General features: G+C 37.9%; 1 protein-coding gene across 1 annotated transcript in view; it reads left to right on the forward strand.

The window, feature by feature from the left end:
• Positions 1 to 529: 529 nt before the first annotated feature.
• Positions 530 to 12,515, forward strand: part of LOC124158940 (protein henna) — a 49,280-nt gene continuing 37,294 nt past the window's right edge. Inside the window, exon 1 of the mRNA XM_046534375.1 lies at positions 530 to 771. Coding sequence (XP_046390331.1) covers positions 568 to 771 — 204 coding nt within the window. The 5' untranslated portion in view covers positions 530 to 567. The remainder of the gene's footprint in view (positions 772 to 12,515) is intronic.

Genomic DNA, 12,515 nt, shown 5'->3' on the forward strand with positions numbered 1-12,515 from the left:
CATTTTGGCGCTAGAAATTTGGGCTTCACTCATAATTTCGCGGGAAATCATCGCAACAGGGAAAAAATTAGTATATTATAAAATTCTCTGAGACGTTGAGGGGTGGGAAGGGGGGATCTATCCCTCTCATCTCCCCACGTAGTTACGCCAGACGCCATCATTATGCGTTAATTATCAACATGCCGATCAGTTATTAGTGAGACCGATTTTATGACGATTCATCGAGCTCACACACTTCCACTTTTCGTATGAAATTACTTGGCATGACAATGAAATCGATAACTAATGCGATGCACTACAAGCGGGGGATGCGTGAATAATCCAACGAAAATTCACTCATATCCGCCAAATAACCGCCGCAACAATATTCATCCAATTCGAAAATTCATCAATTTTTTTATTATTCTCATCGTAAAAAAAACTGTTCAGGACGTGGAGACTAGTAATTTTCAAATAATTGATTTCGAATTTGGCTGGTGAGACGGGATAATCGCTAAGACCCCGCCGGCCACATGCGGTCCATGACCGCGTTATCGGAGTCCGAGAGGGCGCTGGGCGGGGGGAAGGATGGATGGATCCGGGGGAGGAGATTGTGGCACAAAGAGAGGGAGAAGACCACGAACCGGCACTCTTGCCTGCGAAGCCACGCCGCCTGGTCCATCATCCCATCATCGGAAAGAAGAAGAACGAAGGAGAAAATTGCCGAGCACGATGGAACAAAATCACGAATCCCAGTCACCCATGGAGGTCCTGAGCCATCCCGACGACACGGTCAGTATTCATTTTCTTTGTCCTAATACTAATTTTAATTACGTGCGGGAGCAACTTCCGAGGGCCGGTATGCTGAGGAAGGGATACGTTCTACTGGTTACGTGACGGCATTTTCTTTCTAAGCACCATTTCGATTAGTATGACTAATTTATGTACGGTAGGATAAGGCCGCGTGACCAAACCACAATGCCATATACCCTGATTCAAAATTGGCGTACCTCCACAGCATTTGGTTTCGGGACCATTCAGCCGAAGCTGTTCTGAACAAGTGGCAAAACAGGGAAATGATGGGGATCGGGTTGGTGTGGTGACTAGCATGTAGGCATCCAACCCCGTTGGCATTCAAATCCCGGAGGGTGCAGAGAATTTTCAGAGACTGTCCGATCCCTGCTTGAATGATGTGCGAAGGACATTTCAAGCGCAACACTCCGTCCGTCAGATGGAGGACGTAAAGCCGTGGTCCTCTTGGCACCTTTCGTTAAGATCAGGCTAAATCCGGACGCCGGGTTTCTCTCCACCCTTTCTAACCGACCCTTCCCTCATGGCGCAAATGACCTCAGCTGTCTGTCGCCTCCTCCAAATACCACACCAGATGAACGATACCTTTGGAAGCCAGGGTTCACACCCATAGGCGGATTTAGGAGCGGAAAGCACGGGGGCATATCCCCCCCCCCCCTCCAGACGTTTGGAAAAATAGACAAAATTTTTATCCTGTTATCACTACGCTTGTTTTCTTTTGTGTATAACGGAGCCTCAATCATTTGATTCCATATTGATAACTTTCATGTTAAAATTAAGAGAATCTTTCGTACAGTAATTGCTGTATCTCGTTTTTAATATCAAGTATGAGAAGATCGTTTGCCTGTCAGACCCTTGTCCCCCCCAGGAAAAAATCCTGGATACGCTCCACCCACTACCGGCTCAGAGATATAAGCGAATGAAATTTAGGGTGACAATGAGCGGAGGGATAACCATGAATCCGCTATCTTAAAGAAGTTAACCCCTTGAAGGTGGAGAGTCGGGAAAACATAACGGAAATGTAAATCATGCGATTCAAGAAATTTGACCGTATTGATGATTAAAGAATAACCCGCACTCGTCTTTCACAAGAGTAACCGCTGCAAAATATTGGGAGATGTAACGGTTGAATCTAGATTTGGAACCACAATACGGCCTAAAAGAAACGATTGCATACACAAACTATTTTTTTCGAATTTTCAATCCCTGTTTTGAAGGCAGGTGGAGAGTGCCTTTCAATTGAGATGCTTTAGCCAACCAGTTAAGAGGTTTATACAGAGTACCCCACAGTACCCATTACTAAGATAACATTGACCCTGCAGCTAGTTTCCCCGTCATTTCTTCTCTAATAAGAATCATTAATCATCGTAACCTCTAGAGCTTATCAAACTATCGTCTGACCACAGGACTAGAAAAATACCAGGCATACCAGACTAGTTCATCGCTTATCTGAATAGGAATAGGGTCACTATTGTCATATAGGCGGTGGCCCAGAGCATTTTCCACAGCTTTTGTCTATTTATTGTAACGATTCAAAATGGAAGCACTATTTATTCTTGAAAATGACATATTTGTTGATTAATTGGTTGTAGTACCAATATTTTGTTTCACTAGAAAGCCTCACGGGAGGTCAAGATTCACGCCGGGAAATGCTTATTCTTTGCGATAAAAAACGATAACCACGCTCCATCAAGTAGACGGGTGGAAAAATGAAGCCTCCTCACCATTTCGTCCATATTTTTTCCCAGTTATAATTCTATCACTACTATCTCCTCATTATTTACTGCCTACTCATTTTATTTGGATCTGAAAATCATCTTTGGCAGCCTGCCAATAGTAATTTGTCATTAGATGATATTATTGTATATAATTATGGACTTTGTTTTGCATTTGATTGCACTGTATCCCTATTTTCAATGTTTCTCACTCTTCTTCGAGGTAATAACTGAACAAAAATGTCACCCCTCCTTTCCCTACTAATTTCTAAGGCGTGAAAAAAGTATTATGACTTTTTGTGAAAGAGAGACCATTGAAGTTTAAGCTGCAAGTCTTCAGCAAATGTGTTAAATAAAACGTCTTGCAATAACTTATTTAATTGACAACCGTGAGATTTTTGGTCCACCGAAACTTTTTCCGAAAAATATACTCATCTAACACTACTTACCACAGTCACATGATATAATTCAATATTTCGCCGTTGTGACCACTCATTTTCAACTGCATTTTTTGGCAAATTGAGTTTTCTACCGGTACTCCAGGAAGCAGAGAGATTTATGTAATGATTCATGGACGCATAAACCTGAAGGTTGTTCATCGAAATCATCAGACAAATAATTAGAGAGAAATAAATGAATGTTTATAACTGACCCGCCTTTAATTGATCTAATAGCTATAAGCATAAGGGCTACGAAAATATTGAATGATTGTATAAAATAAAGGCTTATTCGAATTCAGGCATTATGCTAACCAGCCATTTTTTTTTAACAGTAGTTGACAGCCTATACTTCGCTATTCTAGAGAAAATTATTGGGAAATTTATAACTATTATATGTAAATCAATTAAATATTTATGAATTTCATGCGTTTCGTGAGCAAATCCTTTGAACTTCTGCGAGCAATTTGTGCAACTAAACATTCTTATTAATATATTTATTACCCAATAATTACGCGAAAAAGCAAGGGCAAGGAGATCCAAAAAGAGATGGCAAAGGGAGAAAACGGCTAGATGGGGTATGAAGATTGTAATATGGTATAGATGGAGCTAGTATAGAGGGGAGAGGGGATGCTGATAACCGTGATGAAGGGAATCATAAAAATCACTCAATCATTCTTTACGGTGTGGTAGTCCATCATTAGGTTTATTGGTTAGATACATTTTACTTATATAACTTCTTTTCTTAGAAATAAAGCGAATCGGGTACGATGAATAATAATCATCATCATGCGTTAATTAATATAATGACTTATGTCTGATTTGTTATAATAATTCACGCCCGACGATGATGGTGATTACACATCGAAACCCGGGTCGCTTTATTAAAAAAAGTGGTAAAAGTTATCCAACCAAGAAACCTTGTAAGGGAATCATGTTAGGAAAGCGAATAAAGGGAAGGAAGATGAGTTCCCGGAAAAAAATTGAATAGATAACATATGCTGCACATAAGAAGAAGATTCAAAATGGGAGGCAGACCAAGGCAATTAATCAAAAGGTCCCTGTTAACCAACCTTAACCAGTAGATTATCTATAATAACAAGTTAAAACCAGAGCTTCCAACCCACGTAAGTCTGCGGACTATTCTACCTAAAATTGAATCAAGCATTACCCAAACTCACCCCACTACACTCATTATCATTTGTAAGCTTTTGTCATTAACGTAATCAACCACGATCATAAAAATCTCGCGGACCAGCTGAAGGCCGCGGACCAGCGTGGCCGGCTGGTAATCACTGGTTAAAAACATACACTTAAAAGGGGCCACTGATAATCTCTTTGTCCTTGCCAGAATCACATTACTACCTCCAGTAATTCCTTTTCTTACAGGATTCTTATATTCCTTTCAGGTATTGACACAAACAATCAGCCGATTAAGGCTTGGTCAGATGAAACATTTTACCAAACACCTCAGCCTGCCCCCCGTTTCACTAACAGTAATAATCTTTTCCTTTCCTCAATTTGGTAAGAAATCTATTCCTTTCATTACAGTTCATAACCATGTTCTTTTCCTCACCTTTTCTAATCTACCTTTTTTGTAATCCTGTAATCGGTGCAATCAAGGACCTGCAATTCTAAGTTGGTATACTCAGGACCGTTGTAAGATTCCTGAATTTCAATGCTCGACTTTTCCTAACAAAAATATTCACATCCGCACACTTTTCTACACTCTCCTGACTATCATTACATAACATTCTCGCTCGGGTAGGCCAGTTAGAGTCAACTTCAACTATGATTCGCGGTTTTCTGGAGATTACGTAAACGTCGTTGTTTTTCAGATTATTCGGAGTAGGTCATATTGCGGTCAAATTTTAAAAGACAGAAACTTGGCAGAGCTGAGAAATGCGCAGAGAATTTTTTTCCGGATTTAGTTGGGAGCAAGAGAACTAAATTAGAATTCGTCGATAAAATATTATTAATGCCATGCCATGTAATGGAATCATAACTTCAATTTTAACAAAAGCAATGGCTAAACTGGTCTTGTATCGAATAAATAAATTTCTAAAAACAAATTTACCGCATCTTTCCGTGCCGTGAAGCCAGCAAACAGTAAAGCGGTTCCATTGATCCGCGTATCATGGCATACATTTTCCCTTAAGAAATGAATGAGAATTCCTGCTTATTTCATGATTTCGTTAATTCATTTAAAAACTTATGCCTTTTCCCTGAGTTTTCTCACCTGTTAAAAGCCCTCCATTTCTCAATTTCTCACACGAGTTCCTTCACTACATTAATGCTTTATTGAACCTGGAGTGGATGAGGCCACAACTCGGCCCCATTTCATCTGATCCCGGGAATGCGCTCACTTACTGTTTCCGTGCCTCTATTCCACTGCCCTTGGAGCAGCGTAGCGGCAAATTTGTTGTGATAAATGCCGTCTAATCTCGGGCTATGCCACTCTTTATGTCTGTTTTGCTTCTTCCATCCCAGGTGATGAGACTGTCGAGATCGATGAATGAATCCATTAGCTCCAACATCTCTCCTTTGAGGCAGACGTTTGACGACTGACTTCTCTCTCCCGCCTACAAGTATCTTGGTAGTCTTCTTATCTATCTTTAAGACGCTCTCATGAAATAATTATTCAATTACGTTCATTGAGTACTGTATATCTTTCTCGCATCATGCTTTGATAGCGATGCCGTCAGCGGAACTCAGTACCTACACTGATTTCATCTTCGCTCGTATTGATACCCGCTGATACCTTGATGTTCTATTTCGTTCATTGATTCCTCCATGTATGTATTGAAGAGCAGGGGCGCAGTTAAGAATTAAGGCTGGGGGGGTTTTAGGCGCAACTAATACTTCGGGGTGTGTGGGTATTGCATACCCTCCAGGGTAAGCGGGATTTGCGGGGGCCCTCCTCCAGAATTTTTTTTAAGATTAATGGCTCAAAATGACGAGTTTTGCGGCTTTCTGAGGGATAATTGATAAATCCTAACACTTCTATTCTTAATTAGATTAATTCTATACGTAATCCTAATCCAATTACGTAAAATGGATTAAACATAAATATTTCTTTAAGCTCTGGGGGGGGGTGGGGTTATCCCCCAACCCCCCCCCCCCCTCGCTGCGCCACTGTGGAAGAGTACTGGTGATAGGTTGAATCCTTTTCGACCCCCTTTTTTATTTTTTAACTACATTTTGTCCTCTCTCCATTCCCAAAGTGGCGTTCGATTTTTCTGTAATAGAATAGGGTAGTTTCCTTCATCAAAGAAAACGAAAGGCATTAATTGCGATTCTTTACCCACCATTAGTGTATTCATAATATACAAATTATTTGGTTTTAGAAATACTGGTTTAGACGAATGACAATAGTCAATTTTATCCTCATTTGAAAAAGGCCAGATTGGCGCCCATGCGATTCCACTCCACGTGACGTCACAGGGACCTAGTTTCTATACGAGTAGATAGGAGTTTTACATCGTCTGAGATTACCAACACATGTATGAGGCACAGAGCTCAGGGAAACATGTCTTAACAATCACCTATTAAAACTGGCTAAGATCGGAAAGTTTTCTTCGTTTGATAAGGTATTAATAATCCTTATTTAAGCCAAGCGCTACCAGCTAGCAGGGTACTCTGCTACCTGCTAGCTTCCTGCGTCGTATCAGCACTCAAAGCCTCGCCCCAAGGTCACCTCATTTCATTGCAAAAAATAGATATAGTCATTAAAAAATCTAAAAGCGTGAAATACGTACTCCAGGAGTAATAATCTTTCGATTTAGGCAATTAAAAAATAATAGGAAACCACCCTATTACAAGCCAATTTTTTCCAAAGTACTGAAAACTTTGTTTTCCATAGTTAGGGCATACTCAAGTGCGATCTCAAATCCACTTAGGCTACATACAGAGATTTTTTCACGCGGATCCTAACAGTAGTTTCGAGACTTATGCCTCCAAAGACCCTCTATTCTTCCTAGATTCCAACAAATTCCCTTTGAGATTTGCTTCAAATTTTGGTGTGATTCTTCTGCCAATTAACCAGCGTATTATAACTCGCCTTATCTCGTCCGATACTTCTGAGCCTCATACGTCTTGATAGCCTTCTAAAACATAGGTTCTAGAAGCTTCCAAAATAATCTCTACAAAACTCAATTTTAAACCTTCCTCTTTCAGCATTGCCTCATCGACAGAAGACGTAATTTCGGTCACATTACAGTGAGACACTGTAAAAAGCATATAAGGAGTTGAAATTCCATGCAACCCAGTTCGATATCCCTGTAAAATAATCAAACGCGAGTTTTTCACCAGTAAAATCGCGATTCTCGTCATTTGAAGCCGAATCGCTACCTTCTATAAGATTGAATCCTCATTATTTGTGCTTTATTTGGGACCGGACTGGAACAAAAATTACAAAAAACATAGTATTTCCAAAAATTGTGATTTTGTAATCATCCTAATTTAACGTAATGGTAAATAATGTGAAATAAAAAAATTCGGCACAATTTACACGGTTTATGTTATTACATGCAACAAAAAAATGAGTAAAAATGAATATTGAAATGGTACGTTGGAAACAAGCGAATCCACCGTTGAATAATGCTCTGTCCTCAGACTTCGCTGATATAGGAACTCTACTTTCACCGATGTGGATCTCAGATCATAACTCAGCTTTAATTATAAAACAATTCCCATGTTTTCAATATATCCTAACAATGGTAATAGTACACCATCGAACCAAATGCAATTATCTTAGAACATAAATTAATATTATGCACCAATAAAAATAGTTTAATCAACATGCTTCACAAGCGGCTACACCAGTAAGTATATACTGAATTAATCGATTATCTAATTAGACGTATCGAATATTCATTATCCTAATTCATTCAATGGATCTTAGCAAACTGAAATCAAATATAAACCATGCTGACAGAATGTTATCGTTATCAACCTTTTTCACAATCAGGCGCGTATAAGATTCATAAGTCTAAAAAACTCGAAAGATTATTTATTTTCCTAAGCTGCGTCAATGAGAACTGCTCTTATCAGCTTTCCGGCTCGTTAAAACGACGAGCGCCAATTTAATGGCATTATAGGAGATAAATAACGGAATTGATGACCATTTACTCTGAAAACGGTTCCTAATTTATGTTGAGCGGCCACAACCCTGTTAAAAGCAGTTGAAAGGTTGAAAAAATAAAACTTCATCGGGACTGGGTTGCAACTGATTATGAGCTACGGACTGCGTATCGAATAATGAGAAATAATCATCTCGTTGCGGAACTCTAGAATGTGGAAAATACCAACGAATTTTAATAATCCATAATTTTTTAAGAGATATTTCTCCGCACCCACCTATCTCACACTTATAATAATAACAATAATGAATTGGCATTAATCTACCAACAATGCTGTCTCTTGTAAGACCAGAAGAAGAAGTCAATACCGTAGCCATTAAATGGGCCCCAGTGGATGATAGATGATTTCGCCATGGAAAATAAAATATTCGGGTGAATATCTTGAAATTTCATGCAACAAATTAAATAGTAATCGGCTTTATAGCATTAAATTTATTTCTCCATAACTACGAATTGGAAAATTATATACCGTCATACCTCCATATAGAGGACATGTATGGGACCGGAAAAACTGCCCGCTGTTCAAAGGGGGCTGCAGTACGAACAATTAAGGCGCAGTTTTTATGCGCTGTAACTACGTAGTTTAATTAAAACATAATGCTAATAATATCTTCCAACGTTGTTTTATTTTCTAAATATTGAGACAACACTCTTTTAATTTAAATATTCCGTATAAAAATATATCTAATTTTTGAGCATGAAGTATATCCATGTAGTGACATTATCAAAACCAAATACATAAAAGAATTCTGTTACTGAATCTCCCACTGCGAAAATGTCTCCCATAAACATTCAAAGCAGAACCCAACTCCTCTAATTTCACAAAATCCACAGTGTCGAATGTGTGACAGCAAAAAAAGGGGGTAACAGTAACCAATATACCAGAAAGGTGTTTCTACAAATTTGGTCGATGTTTTCTTTCCTGGTTAAGTTCTTAGTAAGCAATGGGCTTTCAAAAATTGTGTTTGTTGCTTGGAGGAATGGACATTTTCAAAGGATAACACGTAATTAACGGACTATCTCACTAGGCGTATCGAATATTTATCCTAATATAATATCAAATAATAATCCTACTCAATGGGTCTTTACAAGCAGAAATAAAAGAAAAACGTTATTGACAGTGTGTCCGTGATTGGAGGTTATTGGGGAAAAATATACATTTTCTGATGTCCGCGTCCGCAATTAAAAGCGTTCGCCATTTGGAGGCGTTACTTCCATGGAGCTCCATGTTCAGCTGTCAGGACCTAAAAAACTGTCCGTTGATGGGATAGGTCCGCTACTTGGAGATGTCCGTTTGACTTTAGTAACTTAACCAAAATGGGAAATACATGGGGTCGTTTCGTAATTCCGACGCCTATTCCAAGATGATAATAAAATCAGAGCAATCCATCTTCAGATGTTCGTTAAGTAGGTACTGAAAGTGATAGGCGTAGGATCCTAAAAATATATGTTTGGGAGAATTATGACGTTAGTTTCAGCCGGCGATTTGTGTCGGCATTTTTTTCTCTAATTTGCACAGAAATGAGTAAGATTAGATCTAACTCATATAAATTTATCCAAGGAGGATATAAAAACGCGAATAAATAAAAATATTACGTAAAAATGGCTGGGACAGCCATTGAAAATAAAATAACAGGGTAATTTTCTAAAAATTACATAATAGAAATCCATTGTTAACTAAATTTATACAAAGCAATGTCTTAATAATAATGAATAATTGAATTTTAGCCAATAATTGTATTTTACAGTCAAATCTTTTGCCATCAGATGCGAACAATTTTAATCCAATACATTTAATTGTGTCATGAATGCTACGGTTCAATTAATTGATTATTTTACTGTATTTTGATAAGGTTTAATGTATATAAAGAGACTTCGTAGTAGATTGTAATCACAGGCGTTATTTATGCCATAGACTCAAGCAGGTTTGTAAAAGGATTGTTTGGCGGCACTAAGGAAAAGGTAACTACGTAACCCACCAGGGAAAACTAAGAAATCTTCAAAAGAAAAAATAAAGTAATAGCGTAACGAAGGTTAATGAGAAAAGCTTCGGTAAAGCGCAAATCATCCTCTTTTGGAAAGAAGCGAGTCAATTACCCCCAACTGTCCATAGCGATAACTACCATCATAAACTCCCTTTATTTTCCAGGCATTTTCCACTAAGGCTAGCATTTTATGGAAGGCCAAAACACTAACGATAGAAGCGTGGAATGTGAATTATAAAATAATCACCTACACGGAAGATTCTAGTTACTCAGTGAAAGTAAAAATAAACGTAAAAACGACAAGCGATATATGTCTATGCGGTAAAAAAGTATCGAGCCACCGCAGTTTCTCATGATATACATTGAGTTTCATCATGGAGGCCGCAAATGATCAGACCTCGGTGACAACCAGGATTAAAACTTCTCTCAGGAACTAATATTTGTTGATATTTTTGAAAAAGCAGTCCATACAAGCATCTCAAAATTCGACCTACTTTACTCGCAAGAAGCGTATTTTTTCTGGGAGGTTAAAATAACAACTCATTCTATTTTATGACGACTTATAGAATACGATGGCAATAAAATGGTAGCCGCTTTTTTTTCTATTCCGAAGTTATTTTATCAGAAAAAGTTATAATCAAATACTTTTTTTAAACTTTCAGGAAAATAAGAGTAATAAAAAAAACACGTTGAGAAATTTTAAGAAACCATAGAAACAGCCGTTTCTCTCAGTAGTCAAAATCGCCAACTCCCAAGAAATAATTTTAATAAATAGATAATTCAATTTCAAACAATTACTCTCGAATAACCGTAAAAATTACTTTGAAACGAGGATCACGCTGACATACGACTTTCCTTATTTTCATGAGGTATGCAGGTTTTACTCAATATACAGCATTTGTAGTTACCTTCCTCAAGCCTTTTCTTGGATATGTCGAGGTTTTTAGACCGGTTTGAGAAAGTAATGTAATGAACATTAACTCTTTTACTATGGAAAATAGAATTTATCGTTGTAAAAATAAAATAATGACGATGGATGAAGAAGCGGCGAATTTCAATTTTGATAAAGTGAGTAATAAAACAAGTCCCGACCCTTGCATCTAAGCGCGTGCAATAGGCGTATTGGCAGTATCCATTTGAAAGTTTCAAAACTGCCTCAAAATTGCAAGGAAAATAATTTAAGTGATAACATTAAAATTCGCGGAAGAACTGAGCGCGAACATATTCACTGAAATCAATCAAACTTGGTCTTTACAATAGTGCTGATTGATATTCGCAGCTATAACGTGAATGTTACCAGATCATTGGAAAACACTGATTGTGAGTGCTGCCAAAAAGCAATTAAGACCTAAACTAGGCACTGCTCCTTGTTTTACGCTGCAAATATTCAATTTGAGGTTGATGAAGTTTTTCACTGAACAATTGATAGATTTTTCCAAATACTATTATGAGCTTTCACAAACAGAGAAATAGCCTAAACACTTTTTATCAAAAATTTATTAATTTTATTATGATCATTAGAACTTATTCTCCGATAACCAACAAAGCAAATAGAATTCAAAATACGCTTCGACGGCGACATTGAAGAGATCCTTTTACTGAAAATACACCCAAGACAGACGTGACGCAAAAAAAAACAAGAAGGCCCAAAAGTAACAGATTATTTTCATTTTGGTGGAATTAGTGACTGAAAAATATCAATTCCTGACAAAATATCCTTGCCCCAGAATAACCTTCTCTCTATGTTGACTAAATGACTATTACCTTAGGTACTTGAGTAAAATTCCATTGAGTGTATGACAAATGATACAATATTATCCGAATTTCATAATTTTAAAACAAGATCCTTAACAAAAAATAGAACAGATTTACGAAAAATTCATTTGAAACGCTGGTTGCTTCCTGCGAGGAATGCAAGATAACTCTAGTGTCACTCTTAACGTTAGAATGTATATTTCCATTAGTTAACCAAACCATATCGTATTCGTCTTTATGATATGGGTTTTAGATAATATCATGCGTCAAAGGCTTGATTCACAAGGTGTAGCCACTTTTTGAGTCGTTTAGCTGGATTATGGTACAAATGGAAAATTGATGAATAGAAAGTGAGGATAGAACGAATAGCACGCAGTGGCGCTGCAGCGTAGGAAAACCATCCAAGACAAAGAAAACCTACCATAAAGGAAGCAAGTACCTATCACATAAGATTTTCAAGAAGATAGAAGAACGATTTGACGGCCGCTGCGTGACATTCACGCAGCGATAAAGAAACAACGAAGAAGTTTCTCACGACGCAGGTCATCAGAAAAGGCATTATAAACCCGAGTAAACAATATTGCATTTCGCGTTTCTCCAAGATTTGACGTGCGATGATAGACGATGAGGGTTATGTCACAAGGAAGGGGTTGGAGGCCAGGAAGTTATAGAAATATGCCATTCCAAGAAGGA

The sequence above is a fragment of the Ischnura elegans genome, chromosome 5 (genome assembly GCF_921293095.1).
Source record: "Ischnura elegans chromosome 5, ioIscEleg1.1, whole genome shotgun sequence".
Lineage (NCBI taxonomy): Eukaryota > Metazoa > Arthropoda > Insecta > Odonata > Coenagrionidae > Ischnura > Ischnura elegans.